This window comes from Salvelinus sp. IW2-2015, linkage group LG15, assembly GCF_002910315.2.
Source record: "Salvelinus sp. IW2-2015 linkage group LG15, ASM291031v2, whole genome shotgun sequence".
Classification (NCBI taxonomy): Eukaryota; Metazoa; Chordata; class Actinopteri; order Salmoniformes; family Salmonidae; genus Salvelinus; species Salvelinus sp. IW2-2015.
The window spans coordinates 23776084-23801429 of NC_036855.1; the positions used below are offsets into that span (position 1 = coordinate 23776084).

The following is a 25346-nucleotide window of genomic DNA, read 5'->3' on the forward strand; positions in this document are numbered from 1 at the left end:
TGGTGGAGGCCACTGTGTTCTTGTGGACCTTCAATGCTGCAGACATGTTTTGGTACCCTTCCCCAGATCTGTGCCTCGTCACAATCCTGTCTTGGAGCTCTACGGACTATTCCTTTGACCTCATGGCTTGGTTTTTGCTCTGACATGCACTGTCAACTGTGGGACCTTATATAGACAGGTGTGTGCCTTTCCAAATCATGTACAATCAATTGAATATACTAAAGGTGGACTCAAATCAAGTTGTAGAAACATCTCAAGGATGATCAATGCAAACAGGATGCACCTGAGCTCAATTTCGAGTCTCATAAAAAATGCTTAATGTATTTTAATACATTTGCTAACATTTCTAAAAACTTGTTTTCACTTTGTCTGTATGGGGTATTGTGTGTAAATTGAGGAGGAGTAAAAAATATTTAATACATTTTACAATAAGGCTGTAACGTCACAAAATGTGGAAAAAGGGAAGGTTTCTGAATACTTTCCAAATGCACTGTATATTTTTCATTAGCAAAATGACAGCTAAGCACATTGATTCTGTTTGTTGTTGATAGCTACTGCCCTCATGGTACCCATCTATTTCAGATGGTATTTGTCTGAAAACACAGTAGGCCTGTGAATACTTGAGTCATGTCAGGCATTGGAACCGAGAGTAATGACCCCTTGCCAAGCCCCCCAGAGGAGCAGCAGGCCGCAACTGGCACCGAAGCAAAGCAGCAGCCAGACAAGGATGGAGAAGATTTGCATCAGAGAGAAGAGAAGAATGGTAAAGAGCAGGTTGAAAGGCTTGACTGTCAGTGGACAGAATGGGGACTAAGACAGATGATCAGTCTAAAATACATGGGAATCTGACTCTGTCTACCCAGACACCTCAATGACACTGTTATCCAAGCAATCCCCTCATGTTTTTAATTTTTTTTTAACCTTTTAACTAGGCAAGTCATTTAAGAACAAATTCTTATTTACGACGCTGGGCCAATTGTGCACCGCCCTATGGGACTCCCAATCACGTCCGGTTGTGATACAGCCTGGAATCGAACCAGGGTCTGTAGTGACGCCTCTAGCACTGAGATGCAGTGCCTTAGACCGCTTTGACACTCGGGAGCCCCCCAAGTAAAAACTCATGCACTGGTAAAAATTAATCTAGCTTTCTATCATAAACATTTGTATTCAACTAGATATATATCTAAGAAACACTAAGTTTAATATCAGAAATGTAATGTAGTGTTCTTGTGTATTGTGACAGACACTGGAGTGGGCCTTTGGGGTGCACCGGGCTTTTACTGTCTTCAGCCTTCAGGACCAGGATCAGCTGGTGATCTTATATGTTGGCACCCATGTAGCCGTCATGTACAACCAAACCTCAAATTCACAACACTTCCTTCAGGTAAGTTCCAGCAGTTGCACGCAACGAGTGCACTCAATGCACTCAACGAGGTCAGATGCTTGCAAAGACCTGTGGGTATATGGAATGAATGCTATGTCTATGTTGTTAGGAATGCCAGTGTTCAATGGCAAAGGGAAAGCTAAAAAAATAACTGTTCAAGGCAAATAGTATTGACACAAACTTGATGCTTACCTACAGGGGCACAGCAGACCCATTTTATGTTTCTGTGTGAGTTGACAGCAACAGGAAAGTCTGGTCATCATTTGGGATTCCTTTTTACAATAGCACTTTATTCTAAAAGTACATTCCTATTTTTTATGTATCTAGTATAACTGTGTTATTCTGAAACAGTGGTTGTTTGGCTTCTATTCCAGGATTCATGTGCGGACATAATTTGACATGCCACCSTGGGGGRGGGGGGGGGGGGGGGGGGGGGGCTGTTGCAGCTTTGGCACTGTTAAAGGACTCCAAATACTTGGTAAAAGTTGGAGCTGGAGAAGTTCAGGTAAGCTAGTAAAGGGCCAGGGGTCCCTTTTATAAACCATGAGTATGTACAAAATATACCCCAAAATGTGCATGCATGCGCCAGTTTTCACGCAAAAGTTGGCATTTATTTTTAAAAATTACTTTACCTGAGAATGTGCTCACCTCCCAGCAAACTTTAGACCATGCGTACACACCTCTGCTAGTGGTTGAAATATTGCATTGCAACCTGGCAAGAAGGCCTACAGTTAGTGTTTTGTGCAAATGGGAGATATGAATAAGCTTTTCATTATAAAAAAGAAAAGAAAAACTCTAACAACAATGTAGCCATTTGCCATTAGTGAAAAGAGTGAAAATCTATGCGTTTTATTTTTAGAATTAATAATTAGACAGGAATCTTTTTCCTATTTATTTTATTTTCATAACCTTTGCAGAGTAAACTCCTCACCTTTTCTGGCAGTGATGGATTCATATTCCCAAAGGAGCCATACAACAAATTACCATGTGCATCTCTCATTTACAGTAATTGGACCTAGTAGCCTTGTAAAATAGATACAGTAGGCTGGCTATATGTATTTCAAGTTTTGCAATATCATAATACCGGTATACAGTAGTAAGTACTGTAATTTATTGTTTTTATTTATTGCCTGTCCTAGACAATGTTTCAGAATTCAGGGGCAGATCATATTGATGTTGGATAAAAGTCGATGCAAAACATTGTTGAATTCAAATCTTCTGCTGAATTTTCCATTGTTTTCTCTTTCAGAAACTGACACAGTTCTTTTCCATATACAGCCAGCATAAATCAGTGCTAAAGATTAAAACAGTTTATGTAAGATATATTTTATTGTTTTGGTAGGCTACAGTAATGCTGTGCGATAGGAGCCCGAAATCATTGCCTATTTACTTTCAGAGTTGCCTATTTAATCTCAGAGCCTATATGTAGGCAGGACATAGAAACCCAATAATTTATTGATAAACTAAATATTGAACAACAATTCGTATTTCCATGCCGTGCCCTAATGCCACTAAATATCTGTGTGCGCTATTAATGAAAAGACTGCCCATGCACAAAAATATTTAGATTTATCAAATTTGGCGCACGCCATTCATACACATGTTTCCTGTTATAAATCAGACCTGTTGTAGAAAGCTGTGCGCGTGTGAACAAGCGTCATAACTCCGGCTGAATAACACCCACCATTCACATTTTATGGTGACAGTAACGCCCTTACGTATTTGCTGTATAATTTGGAAGTATTGGAATTAGGCCAAGACATTAGGCCTATATCTAAAGGAAATATCAATGGCAAACTTGATCAAATGTTTTTGGAGGTGTTGGCAGAAATGTTTTTTTTGTGACCATATCCCCCGTGCATGCCGCAAAGGCGGAGGTGTTGCTAACATTTACGATAGCAAATTTCAATTTACAAAAAAAATACGACGTTTTCGTCTTTTGAGCTTCTAGTCATGAAATCTATGCAGCCTACTCAATCACTTTTTATAGCTACTGTTTACAGGCCTCCTGGGCCATATACAGCGTTCCTCACTGAGTTCCCTGAATTCCTATCGGACCTTGTAGTCATAGCAGATAATATTCAAATTTTTGGTGATTTTAATATTCACATGGAAAAGTCCACAGACCCACTCCAAAAGGCTTTCGGAGCCATCATCGACAGTGAGTTTTGTCCAACATGTCTCTGGACCTACTCACGGTCACAGTCATACTCTGGACCTAGTTTTGTCCCAGGGAATAAATGTTGTGGATCTGAATGTTTTTCCTCATAATCCTGGACTATCGGACCACCATTTTATTACGTTTGTAATCGCAACAAATGATCTGCTCAGACCCCAACCAAGGAGCATCAAAAGTCGTGCTATAAATACTCAGACAACCCAAAGATTCCTTGATGCCCTTCCCTCTGCCTACTCAAGGGTGTCAGAGGACAAAAATCAGTTAACCACCTAACTGAGGAACTCAATTTAACCTTGCGCAATACCCTAGATGCAGTTGCACCCCTAAAAACTAAAAACATTTGTCATAAGAAACTAGCTCCCTGGTATACAGAAAATACCCGAGCTCTGAAGCAAGCTTCCAGAAAATTGGTACGGAAATGGCGCCACACCAAACTGGAAGTCTTCTGACTAGCTTGGAAAGACAGTACCGTGCAGTATCGAAGAGCCCTCACTGCTGCTCGATCATCCTATTTTTCCAACTTAATTGAGGAAAATAAGAACACTCCGAAATGTCTTTTTGATACTGTTGCAAAGCTAACTTAAAAGCAGCATTCCCCAAGAGACGATGGCTTTCACTTCAGCAGTAATAAATTCATGAACTTCTTTGAGGAAAAGATCATGATCATTAAAAAGCAAATTACGGACTCCTCTTTAAATCTGCGTATTCCTCCAAAGCTCAGTTGTCCTGAGTCTGCACAACTCTGCCAGGACCTAGGATCAAGAGAGACACTCAAGTGTTTTAGTACTATATCTCTTGACACAATGATGAAAATAATCATGGCCTCTAAACCTTCAAGCTGCATACTGGACCCTATTCCAACTAAACTACTGAAAGAGCTGCTTCCTGTGCTTGGCCCTCCTATGTTGAACATAATAAACGGCTCTCTATCCACCGGATGTGTACCAAACTCACTAAAAGTGGCAGTAATAAAGCCTCTCTTGAAAAAGCCAAACCTTGACCTAGAAAATATAAAAAACTATCGGCCTATATCGAATCTTCCATTCCTCTCAAACATTTTAGAAAAAGCTGTTGCACAGCAACTCACTGCCTTCCTGAAGACAGACAATGTATACGAAATGCTTCAGTCTGATTTTAGACTCCATCATAGCAATGAGACTGCACTTGTGAAGGTGGTAAATTACCTTTTAATGGCGTCAGACCGAGGCTCTGCATCTGTCCTCGTGCTCCTAGACCTTAGTGCTGCTTTTGATACCATCGATCACCACATTCTTTTGGAGAGATTGGAAACCCAAATTGGTCTACACGGACAAATTCTGGCCTGGTTTAGATCTTATCTGTCGGAAAGATATCAGTTTGTCTCTGTGAATGGTTTGTCCTCAACTGTAAATTTCGGTGTTGCTCAAGGTTCCGTTTTAGGACCACTATTGTTTTCACTATATATTTGACCTCTTGGATGTCATTCGAAAACATAATGTTAACTTTCACTGCTATGCGGATGACACACAGCTGTACATTTCAATGAAACATGGTGAAGCTGTCACGCCCTGACCTTAGCCTTTTTTATGTCTCTTTTTTGGTTTGGTCAGGGTGTGATTTGGGTGGGCATTCTATGTCCTTTATTTCTATGATTTTGTGTGTCTATGTGTAGTTGCCTGTCAGCACTCGTTTGTATAGCTTCACGTTTCGTTTTGTTATTTTGTTAGTTTGTTCAGTGTTCATTCTTTTAATAAATAAGAATGTATGCATACCACGCTGCGCCTTGGTCCGATTCAGATGACGAACGTGACAGAAGCCCCAAAATTGCCCTCGCTAGAAGCCTGTGTTTCAGACATAAGGAAGTGGATGGCTGCAAACTTTCTACTTTTAAACTCGGACAAAACAGAGATGCTTGTTCTAGGTCCCAATAAACAAAGAGATCTTCTGTTGGATCTGACAATTCATCTTGATGGTTGTACAGTCGTCTCAAATAAAACTGTGAAGGACCTCGGCGTTACTCTGTACCCTGATCTCTCTTTTGACGAACATATCAAGACTGTTTCAAGGACAGCTTTTTTCCATCTAGGTAACATTGCAAAAATCAGAAACTTTCTGTCCAAAAATGATGCAGAAAAATTAATCCATGCTTTTGTTACTTCTAGGTTAGACTACTGCAATTTTCTACTTTCCGGCTACCCGGATAAAGCACAAAGTAAACTTCAGTTAGTGCTAAATACTGCTAGAATCCTCAAGCCCTCAGAAAATAAATTGCAGACCTACACAAGTTACGTTCGTCCTGGGGAGCAATTTCCAAATCTTCTTTTATTGTTGCTCTTTTATTTTTTACTTTAGTTTATTTAGTAAATATTTTTCTTAACTTTTATTTTTCTTAAAACTGCATTGTTGGTTAAGGGCTTGTAAGTAAGCTAAGATGTTTTTTATCCGGTGAGAATCAGTGTGATGCCAGCTGGTGCCCCAGTGTATGTGAAACGTATCTGCTTTGTCCTACTTCTCCCTTTAATCCCTCTCTTGTCTGTAGGAATTTTGTCCTGTCTACAGTCAGCTTGAGGGTGGTACATGTGAATGCACAGGGCGGTGTGACGAAGCCGCTACTGCGAAAGCATTGCGAGGCACTGCACGCTGTGGCCTGTCACCCCCAGCAACCAGTTGTTGCCTTGGGCAGCACAGTGGCATCCTGAAGGTGTGGGACTATGAGCGCAAGGTGTCCATCTGCAGCAGGGTCTTTGAGAAGGAGAGGCAGATTCAGTGTATCGCCTATGACCCCCAAGGTGACCCAGCAGGCCAGAGGCTTTTGTCAGTTTAATTTCCTATAAGTAAATCTATATGCATACATAGAAAGATCTCACATTGATATTCTCACAATTGATTTGTGGTATACGGAGAACTCCCCTTAAAAACAACATGTTCTCTGTCTGTGTTTGTGTGAGTTGGCTCAGCTTGGACCAGGCTATCCTGTGTGTCAGTGAACAGGATTATACCTGGCGGTTGGATTTGCAAGTGGAGCTGTCCATGTACTGGATGCTTGCACATAGCAGAGTAAGGCAGAGGAGCGACTCAACTACAGCCAAGACTGCATCACTCACATTACCTTCTCTCCAGACTCCCTCTACCTGGCCACAGCAGTGAGCAGACACTATGTGGTTCTGGCATTGGGATTGGAAAGTAACAGGTTTGAGCCCTCTACCTTGAAGCATTATAATCAAACTGAAGCTAACAAATTGCACATTTCCCTCGTGTTTTGTTGCTACTGTCGGGATGCTGGAAAAGCGGAAATGGTGTTTGGCTTATACACTGGTAGGAGCGTGCAGTGCTGGAAGTACCTGGTGAGGCATCACTCCTACTATAAGCCCATCAGCGACTTCCTATTTTGGGTGTACCTGGACAGCACCCAACCCAGACTATTCTCCCTGGGCATGGACCAGACCCTCACACTTAGTAGGGCTCGGGTTTACTTACATGCAGTGGTTCTTTACTTGCTGAACCACTAGGCATGCTGAATCACGTTGGATGACTTTGCCTTGGTATGTGGTGGTGATTGATTAGGTGGAGTATGACCTGGAGAATAGCAATGAGAATGAGCTGCTGATCCTGAGCGCATTGAGCAGAGCGTCGGGCCCACCTGTGTGGCTTGGTGCACACCCCTCACCACAGAGGATTTCCTGCTCACCGCCTCTGGCCTCTACAAAATGAAGCTTTTCAACAGCATCACCAAGATGTGCAGGTCAGCACCCAAATAACAGTCTGTAAAAATATGATTAGTCCTCTTATTTCACGGCATCTCTGTGTCATTGGGGTGTAGTATGAAGGCCACAAATGAAGGATCATGACCCTAGCTCTCATTAAATGGCATACATCACAAAAGACAAGGTAAGTGTTGATTCACGCACAATCGTATCAAACTACCTCCTCAGTCAGACCAAATATGTATGAAAGTCTTTATTTTAGGGGCCAGACTTGTGTGCATTTCTTGCCTAATGAAGAGATACTGGTTTCATTGTCACTTGTCATAATGTCATTGTGTTCTTGTTCAAGGTGGATCTCGAGATTCTGCCCATTGATGGGAACCCCCAAGTCCTCTGCTCTGATTTGCCACCCAACAGGGGTATCTGCTATGGCCTACTCCAATGACGTTCTATATGTCTTCACTGCTGGGGGTCTGACTGAAGTCCTCTCATGGTAGATTAGTTTAAAGTGAGTAGACCGTTGAGTTTTCCTGTTGAACATATACTGAATCGTTGTCTCTTATGAGTTTAGTGCATTAGAAACAGAGAACTCTTTAGAGTAGGTCAAACTGATATCTTTACCATGTAACCATCAATATTCATAACTGTATAGAGTGGGCACATCAGTTATGGCTGTACAATACTTGTGCGTTTGTTCTGACACTTACATTTTTCCCTTTAGGAAATGGAGGACTTTTTCTATTACTGTCAGCTGCGTAAACAAGGCATTGACTCCATGGAGATCCGACAGGTGTCCCCCCGAATCCCACTAGCAAAGGTCCCCTTTATCATAAGGGCTCTGGGCTTCTTCCCCATTGAGCAAGAGGTACAAAGTCCTTAATGAGGACTAATGCGATGACTAGGCTATTGTGGGAAACGATTGATTAATCGATTACTTTGATAATTTTCTGTTTTCGTTCCTCATTTTGTTATACTTTGTTTTAAGTTATAATGAGTTATAAAAATGAGTTAGGTTCAGTATAGAAATAATGTTTGCTGGAGGACATGCAGAACGAAGTAAAGTTCAGCAGGTATGCTGAGACTGTGAAATATGTGACCGACATAGACCTGGAGGAGTTCATTAAGGTGTACGTCAACCAACAGCCAGCATTTGGTATCTCCAAGAAGTAGTTGCTTCACACTTTCCAGGTCCTGGGATGACATGTAGTGAACAGGGACGAGCTGCTGGAACTCTTCCAGGACAGAGATGTGCTAGGCTAGCTGCCTGTAAATTTGCATCTTCTTAGTCTCCACACGTCTGTTTGCTGTGCCTGTATATTTCTATGCAGGGTAGTGTCAATATCTACAATTTGCTAGCTTTATGTCTTTATGTTCCCTTGTTCTGAGGCAGCGCTGGTATTTCATTCTAATAATACGTCAACTCTCTTTTTGCCTCAGCGGAACACATCAGAGGACAAGCTGGCAGAATTTTTCACCACACTGGTAGGACTGAATCCAGAGAGGGGGAGATCTGAGCTGGAAGCCATTGAATGTGATGGTATGTATCACCATGTTAAGCTCAGAGTAGTGTCTAAAAATGTGATAATGAGACAGACTACACAGCTTTGATAGTCCACCATTAAAAGTGTGTGTGGGACAGATTCAGAAGACATGCTGGATTGTGAGATCCTGGAGGAGATTTCCATGGAAACATTTTCTAATGATTTCCTGGGGATTGTTCCCTCCTCCCAAGAGGGAATGTTGTCCTCCTCAGGGTCAGAAGTTGTATGGAAATTACATGTTTTTTCTTTTGGAGAAGTTTTTATTTATCAATTTCCTTTAAAAACAGCTCACTTTCATTTACATCGTTTATACACATAAAAACGGCATAAAACAGCATTCGAGTATTACATTTACATTTGTTAAAAATCTTCTATCTACAGAGCTTGTGCTGCTAGGTGATCTAAACTGGGACATGCTTAACACCCCGACCATCCTACATTCTAAGCTTGATGCCCTCAATCTCACACAATTTATCAATGAACCCACCAGGTATAACCCCAAATCCGTAAATACGAGCACCCTCATAGATATCATCCTAACCAACTTGCACTCCAAATACACCTCTGCTGTCTTTCTATCAAGATCTCAGCGATCACTGCCTCATTGCCTGCATCTGTAATGGGTCTGTGGTCAAACGACCACCCCTCATCACTGTCAAACGCTTCCTGAAACACTTCAGCGAGCAGGCCTTTCTAATCGACCTGCCCCGGGTATCCTGGAAGGATATTGACCTCATCCCGTCAGTAGAGGATGCCTGGTTATTCTTTAAAAGTGCCTTCCTCACCATCTTAAATAAGCATGCCCCATTCAAAAAATGTAGAACCAGGAACAGATATAGCCCTTGGTTCTCTCCAGACCTGACTGCACTTGACCAGCACAAAAACATCCTGTGGCGTTCTGCATTAGCATCAAATAGCCCCATCAAATATGCAACTTTTCAAGGAAGTTATTAAGAACCAATATACACAGACAGTTTGGAAAGCTAAGGCTAGCTTTTTCAAGCAGAAATTTGCATCTTGTAGCACAAACTCAAAAAAGTTCTGGGACACTGTAAAGTCCATGAAGAATAAGAGCACCTCCTCCCAGCTGCCCACTGCACCGAGGCTACCCCGATCAACAGCCCTCCACCCCCCACAGCAATTCGCCAAGCCTCCCCCATTTCTCCTTCACCCAAATCCAGATAACTGATGTTCTGAAAGATCTGCAAAATCTGGACCCCTACAAATCAGCCGGGCTAGACAATCTGGACCCTCTCTTTCTAAAATTATCTGCCAAAATTGTTGCAACCCCTATTTACTAGCCTGTCAACCTCTTTTGTATCGTCTGAGATCCCCAAAGATTGGAAAGCTGCCGCGGGCATCCCCCTCTTCAAAGGGGGAGACACTCTAGACCCAAACTGTTATAGACCTATATCCATCCTGCCCTGCCTTTCTAAAAATCTTCGAAAGCCAAGTTAACAAACAGATTACCGACCATTTTGAATCCCACCGTTCCTTCTCCGCTATGCAATCTGTTTCAAGACTGGTCATGGGTGCACCTCAGCCACGCTCAAGGTCCTAAACGATATCATAACCGCCATCGATAAGAGACATTACTGTGCAGCCGCTATTCATTGACCTGGCCAAGGCTTTCGACTCTGTCAATCACCACATTCTTATCGGCAGACTCAACAGCCTTGGTTTCTCAAATGATCCTCGCCTGGTTCACCAACTACGTCTCTGATAGAGTCAGTGTGTCAAATCGAGGGCCTGTTTCCGGACCTCTGCAGTCTCTATGGGTGCCACAGGGTTCAATTCTCGGGCCGACTCTCTTCTCTGTATACATCAATGATGTCGCTCTTGCTGCTGGTGATTCTCTGACCACCTCTACGCAGACACAACATTCTGTATACTTCTGGCTCTTCTTTGGACACTGTGTTAACTAACCTCCAGACGAGCTTCAATGCCATACAACTCTCCTTCCGTGGCCTCCAACTGCTCTTAAATGCAAGTAAAACTAAATGCATGCTCTTCAACCAATCGCTGCCTGCACGCCGCGCCATCCAGCATCACTACTCTGGATGGTTCTGACTTAGAATATGTGGACAACTACAAATACCTAGGTTCTGGTTAGACTAAACTCTCACATTAAGCATCTCCATTCAAAATTAAATCTAGAATCGGCTTCCTATTTCGCAACAAAGCATCCTTCACTCATGCTCCAAACATACTCTCGTAAAACTGACATCCTACCAATCCTTGACTTTGGCGATGTCACTTATAAAATAGCCTCCAACACTCTACTCAACCAATTGGATGCAGTCTTCACAAGTGCCATCCGTTTTGTCACCAAAGCCCATATACTACCCACCACTGTGACCTGTACGCTCTTGTTGGCTGGCCCTCGCTTCATACTCGTCGCCAAACCCACTGGCTCCAGGTCATCTACAAGTCTCTGCTAGGTAAAGCCCCGCCTTATCTCAGCTCACTGGTCACCATAGCAGCACCCACCCGTAGCACGCGCTCCAACAGGTATATCTCACTGGTCACCCCAAAGCCAATTCTTCCTTTGGCCGCCTTTCCTTCCAGTTCTCTGCTGCCAAGACTGGAACGAACTGCAAAAATTCACTGAAGCTGGAGACTCATATCTCCCTCACTAGCTTTAAGCACCAGCTGTCAGAGCAGCTCACAGATCACTGCACCTGTACATAGCCCATCTGTAAATAGCCCATCCAACTACCTCATCCCCATACTGTTATTTATTTATTTATCTTGCTCCTTTGCACCCCAGTATCTCTACTTGCACATTCATCTTCTGCATATCTACCATTCCAGTGTTTAATTGCTATATTGTAATTACTTCGCCACCATGGCCTATTTATTGCCTTACCTCCCTTATCCTACCTCATTTGCACATACTGTATATAGACTTTTTCTACTGTATGTTTTTTATTCCATGTGTAACTCTGTGTTGATGTATGTGTCAAACTGCTTTGCTCTATCTTGGTCAGGTCGCAGTTGCAAATGAGAACTTGTTCTCAACTAGCCTACCTGGTTAAATATAGGTTAAAAAGTACATGTTAAAAACAATAGAAACAACCTTGAATAAAAGTATGTTTTCTTGTAAAAACCTCATTCTGTAAAAGCCATTTAAAATGTATACAAATGATTTAACAAAGGAAAAACATTTTTAAGACATGAAAAACATGTTAAAAAGTCACTTTGTTAAAAGGCTGTCTTCGGTCCTTTGTACAGGAACAGGGTGAGTCCTTATCAAACTCACCTCCTCCTGCTCCTCCGAATCAATTACCGTCCTGTCCGTCGGGGCCCAGAGGAGATCCCTCCCTCTAGGCACCACAGCGCTGTCAGGTTGTGGCCGCCGGCTCCTTGGGTGTTGTGGGGGACCCTTAGTCTGGGGTCGAGGCTCCCTTTCTTCTGTTCCACCCCAGGGCTTCCGTGGCTACCATGGCCACTACCTGGGGGGTAGTCTCTACTCGTTTCGCTACCAGCAGGTTGCGGGAGGACCACAGTGCTTCCTTCAGACATGTGAGGGTGGGCCAGAGCTTGGTGAAGGCCCTTGGTGGAATAGGCCTTCGGCCCACCCCATACAGCAGTCAGTCGAGGGCACGCGGATGTCCTCGCCATGCCCCGGGAGTGCATAACGGCCCTGACTTGGAGGATCTCGTGGGAGACCATCTAGGGCAGGTCCCGGTGCCAATTCAGCAGTGCAAGATGGGCCACATTGCGCCAAACCGTTGTGGGCTCACCTATAGTAAGCCTGCGCACTGTACACACTGGTTCCCGCTCCTGCACAAGAGAGAGAAGAGAGCGGTGTTTGGTTAAAACCGTGACTGCTTCTTTTTCCAGTTTAAAATGTCTTAACTTCTGGAGCTGGACATAGTGTGTGGGGAGCAGAAAAGAGACTGGGGCTCGCAGGTCGACTGGGATCAGCTTCAGGGTTCTGAGGTAAGATCCCAGGCAGAACCGTGCTAGGGCCTGGGTCTTGTTGTTGAACGGGGAGGTGGCAAGAGTGAGATGTAAATCATGACGGGGAGGTGGCAAGAGTGCTGTAAAAGACTCATGGGAAGTATCTAGTTCATGAAGCACACACATACAGAATACAGGTTTCCTCATGGGTGCAGTTTGATGTGACCTTTAATTGGCTATGATTGGCTAATAAAGATCAATTGAATACAGCATATGTTATGACAAGAAAAAATAAATAACACATTTAATTGCAAATGTTTTTAATTTATTTGTGCCAAGTAATTATACTTAAAAAAAAATAATGTATAGTCTATGCATTAACTTTTGTTTTCTGGGAGACTTGCAAGATAAATGCTGTAAAACTTTTGTCTGAAGTAGTGCAACTTCTCTTCAGGCTGTCTGTCTACAAAATACAAAAAAAATTGGGCGTGCACGCGCTTTGCTTGTTCTGAACGCTGTCCTTGGCGCAGGCGCGTTACTTCCTCCTACAGCTCGCTTCAGTGTGTTTGCATTGTGCCTAAACTGCCGGCGAGTTTAAGAAAATATTTTACCTTTAGCAGCTATGTCGGGCAGGTCGGTCCGCGCGGAGACACGGAGTAGGGCGAAAGATGACATCAAGCGGGTTATGGCTGCTGTTGATAAAGTACGAAATTGGTAAGAGGGAAAGCGTTATCTAAGACCCGAGAGCAGCATTGCTAGTGGGGGAGGAGAGACCGGGAGAAGAACAAATTTATGAAACGAAAGATATATTGAATGAAATTCGGTCGGATGATATCTCGGCTCATGTGCGCTGCGCTCCCGTGCTCTGGTCAGATGAGGAGGTCGCTTAAACACGTATCATGTGGGAATATTACATCTATTCATAAAATATTGTGGGTTGAACCTAGAAGCCATTTCGTTGCAGTCACATGAAGCCTTTGCCGTTCTAGCATAGTACATGTACTGCCGGCTTGAGAAGCTTTGTCGGCTACTGGTTTTTCACCGCTCGAATGTTATCAATAATAACATCACAGCCCGCGTTCGACGACAGCGGTCAATAGTTAGAATAGTTTCTATGTTCGCGGGGTTTTAAATTTAGCGCTTGGAGAGGTTTTTGTGTCCTACAAATATAGGGAGCGCGTGGGGTGCTGGTGGGAAGAGGAACTGTGCAAAGACCGAATTGCTTTACAATTTTATTTTGGATGGTCCTATAGTTTAATAAAATTGCAATTTATAGATTTGCACTAATGTGGATGTGTTTGTAGCCTAAATGTAATCACCACTAAATTAATTTAAATAATTTAGTTGAGGCTATTCGCCTGTAGGCTCACTCATTGGTAGATTTCTCAAATGGCTACAAGTACATTCCTCACTTTCAAATGAACTTTCCACAGATATGTTGAAGGACATTTTCTACGGGGAATTGACATTTAAAGTGATAGTAAACAAAAATATTTTGTGGTGTTGTTGACATTTTGAAATTAATACACAAATGCAAACAAGTGTTCCTCATTCCTTGTGTATCTAATGCAGGGAGAAGAAATGGGTAACAGTCGGTGACACATCCTTGCGAATCTACAAGTGGGTGCCAGTAACCGAACCCAAGTCAAATGATGTAAGTCCGTAGGGTGTTTGGGGGCACCAATTTTTATTCTTTTTTTTAATGGTGAGTGTAGAATGAAACTGGGAACAGTTAAATTACAGAAGTACGGTGGATGATCACCATTATGCTTCCTTTTTTCATCTCCTTTCAAATTCCTTCTGATATGACATATACAAAGTGATTATATTGAGATAAAATACATAATGTAATATGTTATACATAATAAATAGCACAACTACAGCATTTTATGTGCGATCTTGCAGAAGAGCAAAAATAAGAAGAAAGGCAAGGATGACAAGTATGGGTCGGAGGTCACAACACCAGAAAACAGCTCTTCTCCTGGAATGATGGACATGCATGGTAAGAGCCAATTCACACCGTTTGCAAACAAAGCGCAAAATAGTTAAAACTGATGTTCAATAATAGTTGTAAACTCATCTTTCTTTTACTTTCTGTATCTCTTAGATGATAACAGTAACCAGAGCTCCATTGCTGACTGCTCCCCGATGAAGCAGGAGAACAGCAACAGTGCCAGCCCTGCCCCAGAGGCCACGGCAACTTCCCAGAGTGACAGCAACGAGGCTAAGAGCGACCACAGCCAGTCCCCTGGCAAAGAGCAGCTGAAGAGCACAGACAGCAAGAGTGGTCAGTCAATATGCTACCTAGCACAGAACGGGAGAGCATTGCCTTAGTTTCAACTAAACTATATGAAACTATACCATGCATACAGCATATTGTCCTCATTAAAGCTGTGCTCTTGTCTTACCTTGAGGTATTTTCTAAGAGTAGTGTCAACTTGTCAAACAATATGACTTAACTTGAGAGGCAGAATGCTTTTATACAGCCCACATAATCCCAGAATAGTAAAAAAAAATGGCAGTTGCACAGCTGTCAAGGTCAAAAGTGTACATGTTATGGCTTGTAGATGGCATTCATAAGGAACATTTGGTGAACAAAATAATATATAATATATGCCATTTAGCACTCTTTTTTCCCCAAAGTGACTTAGTCATGCGTGAAAACAAATGTTGTTTAATCTTCACTAATGTCAATGGCAGCATTGGGAACAGTTCTATGAATTAACCCATCAGCATACAGAGAATGGCTTGAAACAATTTAGCAAGTTGTGGTTAAAGATTTTCAGGCTAGCGATACATATTGACAAACCATAATCAACGATGAGGGTATGGAAGATATCATGAAATGCTAAACATGCCTCATAACAGTATTGTAAAAATAGGCATCTACTGAGAGAGATTTATTCACAAGTCTGAGCATGTACTCTGGGCAACAAGAGTTTCTCATGTATTTTGAGAAGTTTAGCTGTTATGTACTAGACACGCAAACAGATTGTTTCCTCTTGTGGGAGTGAAATCCTCTGTTCAACAAGGCCTACTGTAGTTTCTGGTGTAATGAGCTGGTAAATCGATCTGCCATGCCAATGCAGTTTAAGGACGGAGTGCAAAACTCCTCAAAACTACAGTGTGCCAACTTGTCATTGATGTAGTTTTCACCAAGTAGCAAGCTAAACACCCGTGAGAGTAGTATTTTCCATAATTCAATACCAACCCCTTGTTCTTTGATTTATTTAACTAGGCAAATCAGTTAAGAACAAATTCTTATTTACAATGAAAGCCTACCAAAAGGCAAAAGACCTCCTGTGGGGACGGGGGCTGGGATTAAAATAAATAAATAACATAAATAAAGGACAAAACACACATCACGACAAGAGACAACACTACATAAAGAGAGAGACCTAAGACAACATGGCAAGCAGCAACACATAACACAGCATGGTAGCAAACACTACATAAAGAGAGAGACCTAAGACAACATGGCAAGCAGCAACACATAACACAGCATGGTAGCAACACAACATGGTACAAACATTATTGGGCACAGACAACAACACAAAGGGCAAGAAGGTAGAGACAACAATATATCACGCGAAGCAGCCAGTTCTGTACATACACGCAACTTCGCTTTTTTGCCACAAGATGGTTCTGTAATGTAGAGTTTTAAGTCAGTTACACTAAGGTATTTGTGTCATCGCTCAGATTTGGTGATATTCATTTTGGGAAAAATACCGGTAAATCTTGCTAGGTCATGCCGCAATCAGACCTCGTCTACCAAGATCTGCGATAATACACCCCAAGCAAGGTCACTCATGCCACGTCTGTGAAGTTGAAACTATTGTGGATAGTAAAGAGAAGAATAACATGCAACCCTCAAAGGCCAAGTTGCGTGAGTGTTGCAAAATACATTTACACATGTTATTCAATAATTTCACCCACACCGCTCGTGCGAACGTGTCCACGCGCTGCAAGTCCCCTCATAGGATATCAGGAAGATTCAAACCCACGTGGATGCTTGAAAAACAAGAGGAGAGATTAATTAAAGAACTAACTAGGTTTCACTTTTTATCTGATTAATAGTCAGAGTAGAGAAACATGACTATGGGTAGAAATTCTACAAAGAATCAGCTAAAAAGAGAACAATAATTATGTCAGGTAAAATAACAACCCAATGTTTATCTCCCAGTACAAACTGGCTAGCAACATCTATCTAGCTAAATGTTCATGAATGTTTTGTGTGTTCGACCTACGGCAAAATTAATATACAGTGCCTTCAGAAAGTACTCAGACGCCTTGACTTTTTCTACATTTTATGTTACAGCCTTATTTTAAAATCGATTAAATAAAAACAAATCCTCAGCCATTTACACATAATACCCCATAATGACAAAGCGTGAGATTTTTTATATTTTTTTGCAAATATATGAAAACTTAAACAGAAACAACTTATATACATACATAAGTATTCAGACCCTTTGCTATTAGACTCAATTTTGAGCTTAGGTGCATCCTGTTTCCATTGGTCATCCTTGAGATGAGTCCACCTTTGGTAAATTCAATTGATTTGACATGATTTGGAAAGGCACACACCTGTCTATATGAGGTACCACAGTTGACAGTGCATGTCAGAGCAAAAATCAAGCCATGAGGTCGAAGGAATTGTCCGGAGAGCTCAGAGACAGGATTGTGTCAAGGCACAGATCTGGGGAAGGTTACCAAAAAATTTATGCAGCATTGAAGGTCTCCAAGAACACAGTGGCCTTCATCATTCTTAAATGGAAGAAGTTTGTAACCACCTAGGCTCTTCCTAGTGCTGGCTGCCTGGCCAAACTGAGCAATCGGGGGAGAAGGGCCTTGATCAGGGAGGTGACCAAGAACCCAATGGTCACTCTGACAGAGCTCCAGAGTGTCTCTGTGGAGATGGGAGAAACTTCCAGAAGGACAACCATCTCTGCAGCACTCCACCAATCAGGTCTTTATGGTAGTGTGGCCAGACGGAAGCCACTCCTCATAAGTCACATGACAGCCCGCTTGGAGTTTGCCAAAAGGCACCTAAATGACTCTGACCATGAGAAAGTCTTTCTGGTCTGATGAAACCAAGATTGAACTATTTGGCCTGAATGCCAAGCATCACATCTGGAGGAAACCTGGCACCATCCCTACGGTGAAGCATGGTGGTGGCAGCATCATGCTGTGGGGATGTTTTTCAGAGGCCGGGACTGGGAGACTAGTCAGGATCGAGGCAAAGATGAACGGAGCAGAGCGATCCTTGATGAAAACCTGCTCAGGACCTCAGATTGGGTTGAAGGTTCACCTTCCAACAGGACAACAACCCTAAGCACACAGCCAAGACAATGCAGGAGTGGCTTCAGGACAAGTCTCTGAAGGAATGTCCTTGAGTGGCCCAGCCAGAGCCCGGATTTGAACCCGATCAAACATCTCTGGAGAGACCTGAAAATAGCTGTGTAGCAACGCTCCCCTTCTAACCTGACAGAGATTGAGAGGATCTGCAGAGAAGAATGGGAGAAACTCCCCAAATACAGGTGTGCCAAGCTTATAGCGTCTCAATGCTGTAATCGCTGCCAAAGGTGCTTCAACAAAGTACTGAGTTAATGGTCTGAATACTTATATAAATGTGATATTTCCTTTTTTAATTTGTAATTTGCAAAAATGTCTAAAACCAAAAAAAATCTTTGTCATTATGGAGTATTGTGTGTAGATTGATGAGGGGGGGACTATTTAAGAAATTTTAGAATAAGGCTGTAACGTAACAAAATGTAGAAAAAGTCAAGGGGTCTGAATACTTTCCAAAGGCACTGTAGTTGGTTCACAGTTGGTTTTGATATTTTAACCTCCGTGTCATGAATGCGTCTGGTGTGGATGGACAAAATCAGCAATGACAGATGCACGCGTGTAGTCGGCATGTAACAGAAAATGTACTTGCCTATTTTAATAATTCACTTTTAATCAGAACTGTTACAGAAGTAGTGCCTTGTCCTTTCTTATTCAATTTCCTTAAATCATCTTGTCTACCATGGTTATGCCTGAAACAGACTTTCTGGTATTGCAGGAAATGTTCACTCCTCAGAGTATTCCAACACAAGCACTCCCAAGAGGGACGGAAGGTCCACAGGAGGGAATGAACCATCCTCAGACACTCCTCAAGATTCTCAGGTCCTCCCTTCCACAACCATCCAAGACTAGAATGTCTTTGTATACAGTACCAGTCAAAAGTTTGGACACACCTACTCATTCAAGGGTTTTTCTTTATTTTTACATCTGTTATTTTACCAGGTAAGTTGACTGAACACGTTCTCATTTACAGCAACGACCTGGGGAATAGTTAGAGGAGAGGGATGAATGAGCCAACCATGATGGTTTGAGGGCCAGATTTGGAATTTAGCCAGGACACCGGGGTTAACACCCCTACTCTTACGTTAAGTGCCATGGGATCTTTAATGACCTCAGTCAGGACACCCGTTTAACGTCCCATTCGAAAGATGGCACCCTACACAGGGCAGTGTCCCCAGTCGCTGCCCTGAGGTATTGGGATATTTAAAAAAAAAAATTAGACCAGAGGACAGAGTGCCTCCTACTGGCCCTCCAACACCACTTCCAGCAGCATCTGGTCTCCCATCCAGGGACTGACCAGGACCAGCCCTGCTTAGCTTCAGAAGCAAGCCAGCAGTGGTATGCAGGGTGGTATGCTGCTGGTTAAAGACATCAAACCCATGAAATAACACACATGGAATAATGTAGTAACTATAAAAAAAGTGTTAAACAAATCAAAATATATTTTATATTTGAGATTCTTCAAAGTAGCCACCCTTTGCCTTGATGACAGCTTTGCACACTCTTGGCATTCTTTCAACCAGCTTCATGAGGACTGCTTTTCAGTCTTGAAGGAGTTCCCACATATGCTGAGCACTTGTTGGCTGCTTTTCCTTCACTCTGCGGTCAAACTCATCCCAAACCATCTCAATTGGGTTGAGGTCGGGTGATTATGGAGGCTAGGTCATCTGATGCAGCACTTCATCACTCTCCTTCTTGGTCAAATTACACAGCCTGGAGTTGTTGGGTCATTGTCCTGTTGAAAAACAAATAATAGTCCCACTAAGCGCAAACCAGATGGGTTTGATGCGTCTCGCTGCAGAATGCTGTGGTATCCATGCTTGTTAAGTGTGCCTTTTTTTACTTTTACTTTTTTTATTTCACCTTTATTTAACCAGGTAAGCTAGTTGAGAACAAGTTCTCATTTACAACTGCGACCTGGCCAAGATAAAGCAAAGCAGTGCGACACAACAACACAGTTACACATGGAATAAACAAGCTTACAGTCAATAACACAATAGGGGAAAAAAGAAAGTCTATATACATACAGTGTGTGCAAATGGCGTGGGGGGGGTAAGGCAATAAATAGGCCATAGTAGCGAAGTAATTACAGTTTAGCAAATTAACACTGGAGTGATAAATAGCAGATGATGATGTGCAAGTATAAATACTGGTATGCAAAAGAGCAGGAAAGTAAATAAAAACAATATGGGGATGAGGTAGGTAGATTGGGTGGGCTATGTACAGCTGCAGCGATCGGTTAGCTGCTCAAATCAAATTTTATTTCTCACATACACATGGTTAGCAGATGTTAATGCAAGTGTAGAGAAATGCTTGTGCTTCTAGTTCCGACAATGCAGTAATAACCAAAGAGTAATGCTTGTGCTTCTAGTTCCGACAATGCAGTAATAACCAAAGAGTAATCTAACCTAACAATTTCACAACAGCTACCTTATACACACAACTGTAAAGGGATGAAGAATATGTACATAAAGATATATGAATGAGTGATGGTACAGAACGGCATAGGCAAGATGCAGTAGATGGTATCGAGGACAGTATATACATATGAGATGAGTAATGTAGGGTATGTAAACATTATATTAAGTGGCATTGTTTAAAGTGGCTAGTGATACATTTTATACATGTATGGCAGCAGCCACTCAATGTTAGTGGTGGCTGTTTAACAGTCTGATGGCCTTGAGATAGAAGCTGTTTTTCAGTCTCTCGGTCCCTGCTTTGATGCACCTGTACTGACCTCGCCTTCTGGATGATAGAGGGGTGAACAGGCAGTGGCTCGGCTGGTTGTTGTCCTTGATGATCTTTATGGCCTTCCTGTGACATCGGGTGGTGTAGGTGTCCTGGAGGGCTGGTAGTTTGCCCCCGGTGATGCGTTGTGCAGACCTCACTACCCTCTGGAGAGCCTTACGGTTGTGGGCGGAGCAGTTGCCGTACCAGGCGGTGATACAGCCCGGCAGGATGCTCTCGTTTGTACATCTGTAAAAGTTTGAGAGCGCTTTTGGTGACAAGCCGAATTTCTTCAGCCTCCTGAGGTTGAAGAGGCGCTGCTGCGACTTCTTCACCACGCTGTCTGTGTGGGTGGACCAATTCAGTTTGTCCGTGATGTGTACGCCGAGGAACTTAAAACTTACTACCCTCTCCACTACTGTCCCGTCGATGTGGATAGGGGGGTGCTCCCTCTGCTGATTCCTGAAGTCCACGATCATCTCCTTTGTTTTGTTGACGTTGAGTGTGAGGTTATTTTCCTGACACCACACTCCGAGGGCCCTCACCTCCTCCCTGTAGGCCGTCTCGTCGTTGTTGGTAATCAAGCCTACCACTGTAGTGTTGTCGGCAAACCTGATGATTGAGTTGGAGGCGTGCATGGCCACGCAGTCGTGGGTGAACAGGGAGTACAGGAGAGGGCTCAGAACTCACCCTTGTGGAGCCCCAGTGTTGAGGATCAGCGGGGTGGAGATGTTGTTACCTACCCTCACCACCTGGGGGCGGCCCGTCAAGAAGTCCAGTACCCAGTTGCACAGGGTGGGATCGAGACCCAGGGTCTCGAGCTTAATTATGAGTTTGGAGGGTACTATGATGTTAAATGCTGAGCTGTAGTCGATGAACAGCATTCTCACATAGGTATTCCTCTTGTCCAGATGGGTTAGAGCAGTGTGGTTGCGATTGCGTCGTCTGTGGACCTATTGGGGCGGTAAGCAAATTGGAGTGGGTCTAGGGTGTCAGGTAGGGTGGAGGTGATATGGTCCTTGACTAGTCTCTCAAAGCACTTCATGATGACGGAAGTGAGTGCTACGGGGCGGTAGTTGTTTAGCTCAGTTACCTTAGCTTTCTTGGGAACAGGAACAATGGTGGCCCTCTTGAAGCATGTGGGAACAGCAGACTGGGATCTGGATTGATTGAATATGTCCGTAAACACACCAGCCAGCTGGTCTGTGCATGCTCTGAGGACGCGGCTGGGGATGCCGTCTGGGCCTGCAGCCTTGTGAGGGTTAACACGTTTAAATGTTTTACTCACGTCGGCTGCAGTGAAGGAGAGTCCGCAGGATTTGGTAGCGGGCTGTGTCAGTGGCATGGTATTGTCCTCAAAGCGAGCAAAGAAGTTGTTTAGTTTGTCTGTGAGCAAGACATCCTACCTTATGTTTAAAGTTAGTAAGGGAGATATGTCTCCAGCTTCAGCGATTTCTGCAATTAGTTCCAGTCATTGGCAGCAGAGAACTGGAAGGAGAGGCGGCCAGAGGAGGTGTTGGCTTTCGGGATGACCAGTGAGATATACCTGCTGGAGCGCGTGCTACGGGTGGGTGTTATCGTGACTAGTGAGCTCAGATAAGGCGGAGCTTTACCTAGCATATACTTATAGATGACCTGGAGCCAGAGGGTCTGGTGACGAATATGTAGCGAGGGCCAGCCGACTAGGCATACAGGTCGCAGTGGTGGGTGGTATAAGGGGCTTTGGTGACAAAACGGATGGCACTGTGATAGACTGCATCCAGTTTGCTGAGTAGAGTATTGGAAGCTATTTTGTAAATGAAGTGTGCCTTGAATTCTAAATAAATCAGTGTCACCAGCAGAGCTCCATCACACCACCATCTCCATGTTTCACGGTGGGAACCACACATGCGGAGATCATCAGGTCACCTACCCTGCGTCTCACAAAGACACGGCAGTTGGAATCTAAAATCTAAAATGTGGACTCATCAGACCAAAGGACAGATTTCCACCGGTCTAATGTCCATTGCTCGTGTTTCTTGGCCCAAGCAAGTCTCTTCTTCTTATTGGTGTCCTTTGGTAGTGGTTTCTTTGCAGCAATTTGACCATGAAGGCTTGATTCACGCAGTCTCCTCTGAACAGTTGATGTTGAGATGTCTGTTACTTGAACTCTGTGAATAATTTATTTGAGCTGCAATTTCAGAGGCTGGTAACTCCTAATGAAGTTCTCCTCTGCAGCAGAGGTAACTCTGTCTTCCTTTCCTGTGGCGGTCCTCATGAGAGCCAGTTTCATCATAGCGCTTGATGGTTTTTGCGTCTGCACTTGAAGAAACTTTCAAAGTTCTTGAAATTTTCCAGATTGACTTACCTTCAAGTCTTAAAGAAATGATGGACTGTTGTTTCTCTTTGCTTATTTGAGCTGTTGCCATAATATGTACTTGGTCTTTTGCCAAATAAGGCTATCTTCTGTGTACCACCCCTACCTTGTCACAACACAACTGATTGGCTCAAACACAGTATGGAAAGAAATTCCACAAAGGCACACCTATTAATTGAAATATATTTTTGATTTGTTTAGCACATTTTTTGTGGACTAAATAATTCCATATGTGTCATTTCATAGTTTTGATGTCTTCACTATTATTCTACAATGTAGAAAATAGTAAAAATAAAAACTTTTGACTGGTACTGTATATTTGTCAATTATGCATTTTACAGATGCAGTATAATGAAACTCGTTTAACAGCAAGTATTTTAATATGAAAAGCTTACTTTTTCTGAAATAATTTGTTTTATTTTTGCAGGAATCTGAAGATGGCACTCCTCCCAATAAGAAGGGCAAGTTGGAAACTCCCTCAGCTGATTTTGAGGAAATCTAATTTATCTTCTCCCATCACCAATTCCTCAACCTGTCGCTATTTCCTAATCACTTCAGGTGTCCTAACCTCTCCTGTGTCTTCATCTCTTTCTTCTTCTGCATTGGTCCCAGAGGAGTCCAGCACCCCCACCCCCCTCTCATTTTGCCACTAACACCTGCTATTGTTTTGGTTCTCCGCCAAAGTGTATGTACATACAGTATTTTCATTTAGTCACTTTTGTTGTTTTGCTCAGGAGGGTCAACACACTGTTTGAATCCTTTTATGATCTGTTGGTTCTGCTGCTGTTGTAACTTTTGTATTACTTTGACAGTTAGACATTAGTTCATTTAACTATAAGACAACACCTACATTTTTTATTAATTAGTGGCACTTGGTTGCATATTGGTTTCCCTTTCTCCTCGTGTGAAAGCTGTAGCTTGTAGCATAGGCCTACTTCCAGGTTTGTGTGCCTTGAATTGCCAGAATAATGTGTGTAGATTTGTTTCTATAGTGTGTATACTTCACTCTGGTATATCAAGTGCCCATTGCCCAGTTTTTGTTAACCTTTTCAAAGCATTTTTCAGTGCAAATGTAGGCTGCTTGGTTATAGCTCTTTGAATACCTCACTGAAGTCCAGCAGTGCTGGCAACACTATGTATAGATTAAACAATAAGTATAACCTCTACTTGCGAAGTGTAAGTGGCCTAAATAGTTGTTTCCTCGTCAGCCTTTGCCCAACTAAAAATGCCTTATTCAATTAGTCCTACAGAAAGTCAAATGTTGAATGTCTTCTTTTGGGACCCTTATTTGTATTATTATTTTATTAGTGTTGGAATACATTTGAGTGGGGTTTAACAAGCATAATTTATTCCACAAATATTAATTGATTTCGTCATGTAAAAGGTTTTAAAATAAAACAATTCTACAAAAAACTACTTGTTATGCAGCTGCCACCGATATAAAGCTACAATGCAGATAGCTCTAGTTTAGATCCCTGTAATATGAATATCTTCCAGAATTGAGTCAGAGAGGAAGAGGCAAAGCAAGGTTTTACGCCGGAATTTGCTTACGTAAGGCTTATTTGATCAAATAAAAGTTTTGTAATGGTTAGGTATGCACTGATAAGTGGATGCACATGGCATTTTGGAAACTTTAGGGAAAAAAGACTTTATAAGGGAGTTGTGCCTGTCAGATGGAGGACATTGCCATTGAGGGCTTCCACCTGCATGTGGCAGGGCTTGCAAACTGTCACGGATTACAAAGGGAAACCCAGCCTTGAGCTGCTCAGTAACGTCAGCCTACCAGATGAGCTAAATGCCTTCTATGCTTGCTTCGAGGCAAGCAACACTGAACCATGCATGATGGCGCCAACAGACATGGCAGCTCTGCTTCGAGCTCCTAAGCAACTTTGCAGTATTTTGTTTTTACAAGCATTTTGCTACACCGGCAATAACATCTGTTAAATATGTGTATGTGACCAATACATTTGATTTGAGAGCACTAGCTGTTCCGGGTGACTGTGTGATCTCGCTCTCTTTAGCCGATGTAAGACCTTTAAACAGGTTAACATTAACAAGGCCAGATGGATTACCAGGACGCGTACTCAGTGCATGCACTGATCAGCTGGCAAGTGTCTTCACTGGCATTTTCAGCCGCTCCCTGACTGTGTCTGTAATACCCACACGTTTCAAGGAGACCACCATAGTCCCTTTGCCCAAGAATGCCAAGGTGTAAACTGTC

At 42.8% G+C, this 25346-nt stretch overlaps 1 protein-coding gene and 1 pseudogene across 1 annotated transcript; both read left to right on the forward strand.

The window, feature by feature from the left end:
- Positions 1 to 627: 627 nt before the first annotated feature.
- Positions 628 to 9187, forward strand: LOC111974818 (cilia- and flagella-associated protein 251-like; annotated as a pseudogene).
- Positions 9188 to 13218: 4031 nt separating this feature from the next.
- LOC111974977 (B-cell CLL/lymphoma 7 protein family member A) lies at positions 13219 to 24291 on the forward strand. The gene is made up of 6 exons (XM_024003098.2): positions 13219 to 13407; positions 14266 to 14347; positions 14599 to 14695; positions 14801 to 14980; positions 18761 to 18864; positions 23553 to 24291. The coding sequence occupies exons 1-6, from the start codon at positions 13316 to 13318 to the stop codon at positions 23625 to 23627; spliced, it is 630 nt and encodes a 209-aa protein (XP_023858866.1). The 5' UTR covers positions 13219 to 13315; the 3' UTR covers positions 23628 to 24291.
- Positions 24292 to 25346: the final 1055 nt, after the last annotated feature.

Excerpts from the sequence above, each read along its gene's own strand:
- LOC111974977 (XM_024003098.2), top strand. The coding sequence starts at position 13,316 with ATGTCGGGCAGGTCGGTCCGCGCGGAGACACGGAGTAGGGCGAAAGAT. Across the intron at positions 14,348-14,598 it reads CCGAACCCAAGTCAAATGAT|AAGAGCAAAAATAAGAAGAA; the intron begins GTAAGTCCGTAG and ends GCGATCTTGCAG. Across the intron at positions 14,981-18,760 it reads GAGCACAGACAGCAAGAGTG|GAAATGTTCACTCCTCAGAG; the intron begins GTCAGTCAATAT and ends CTGGTATTGCAG.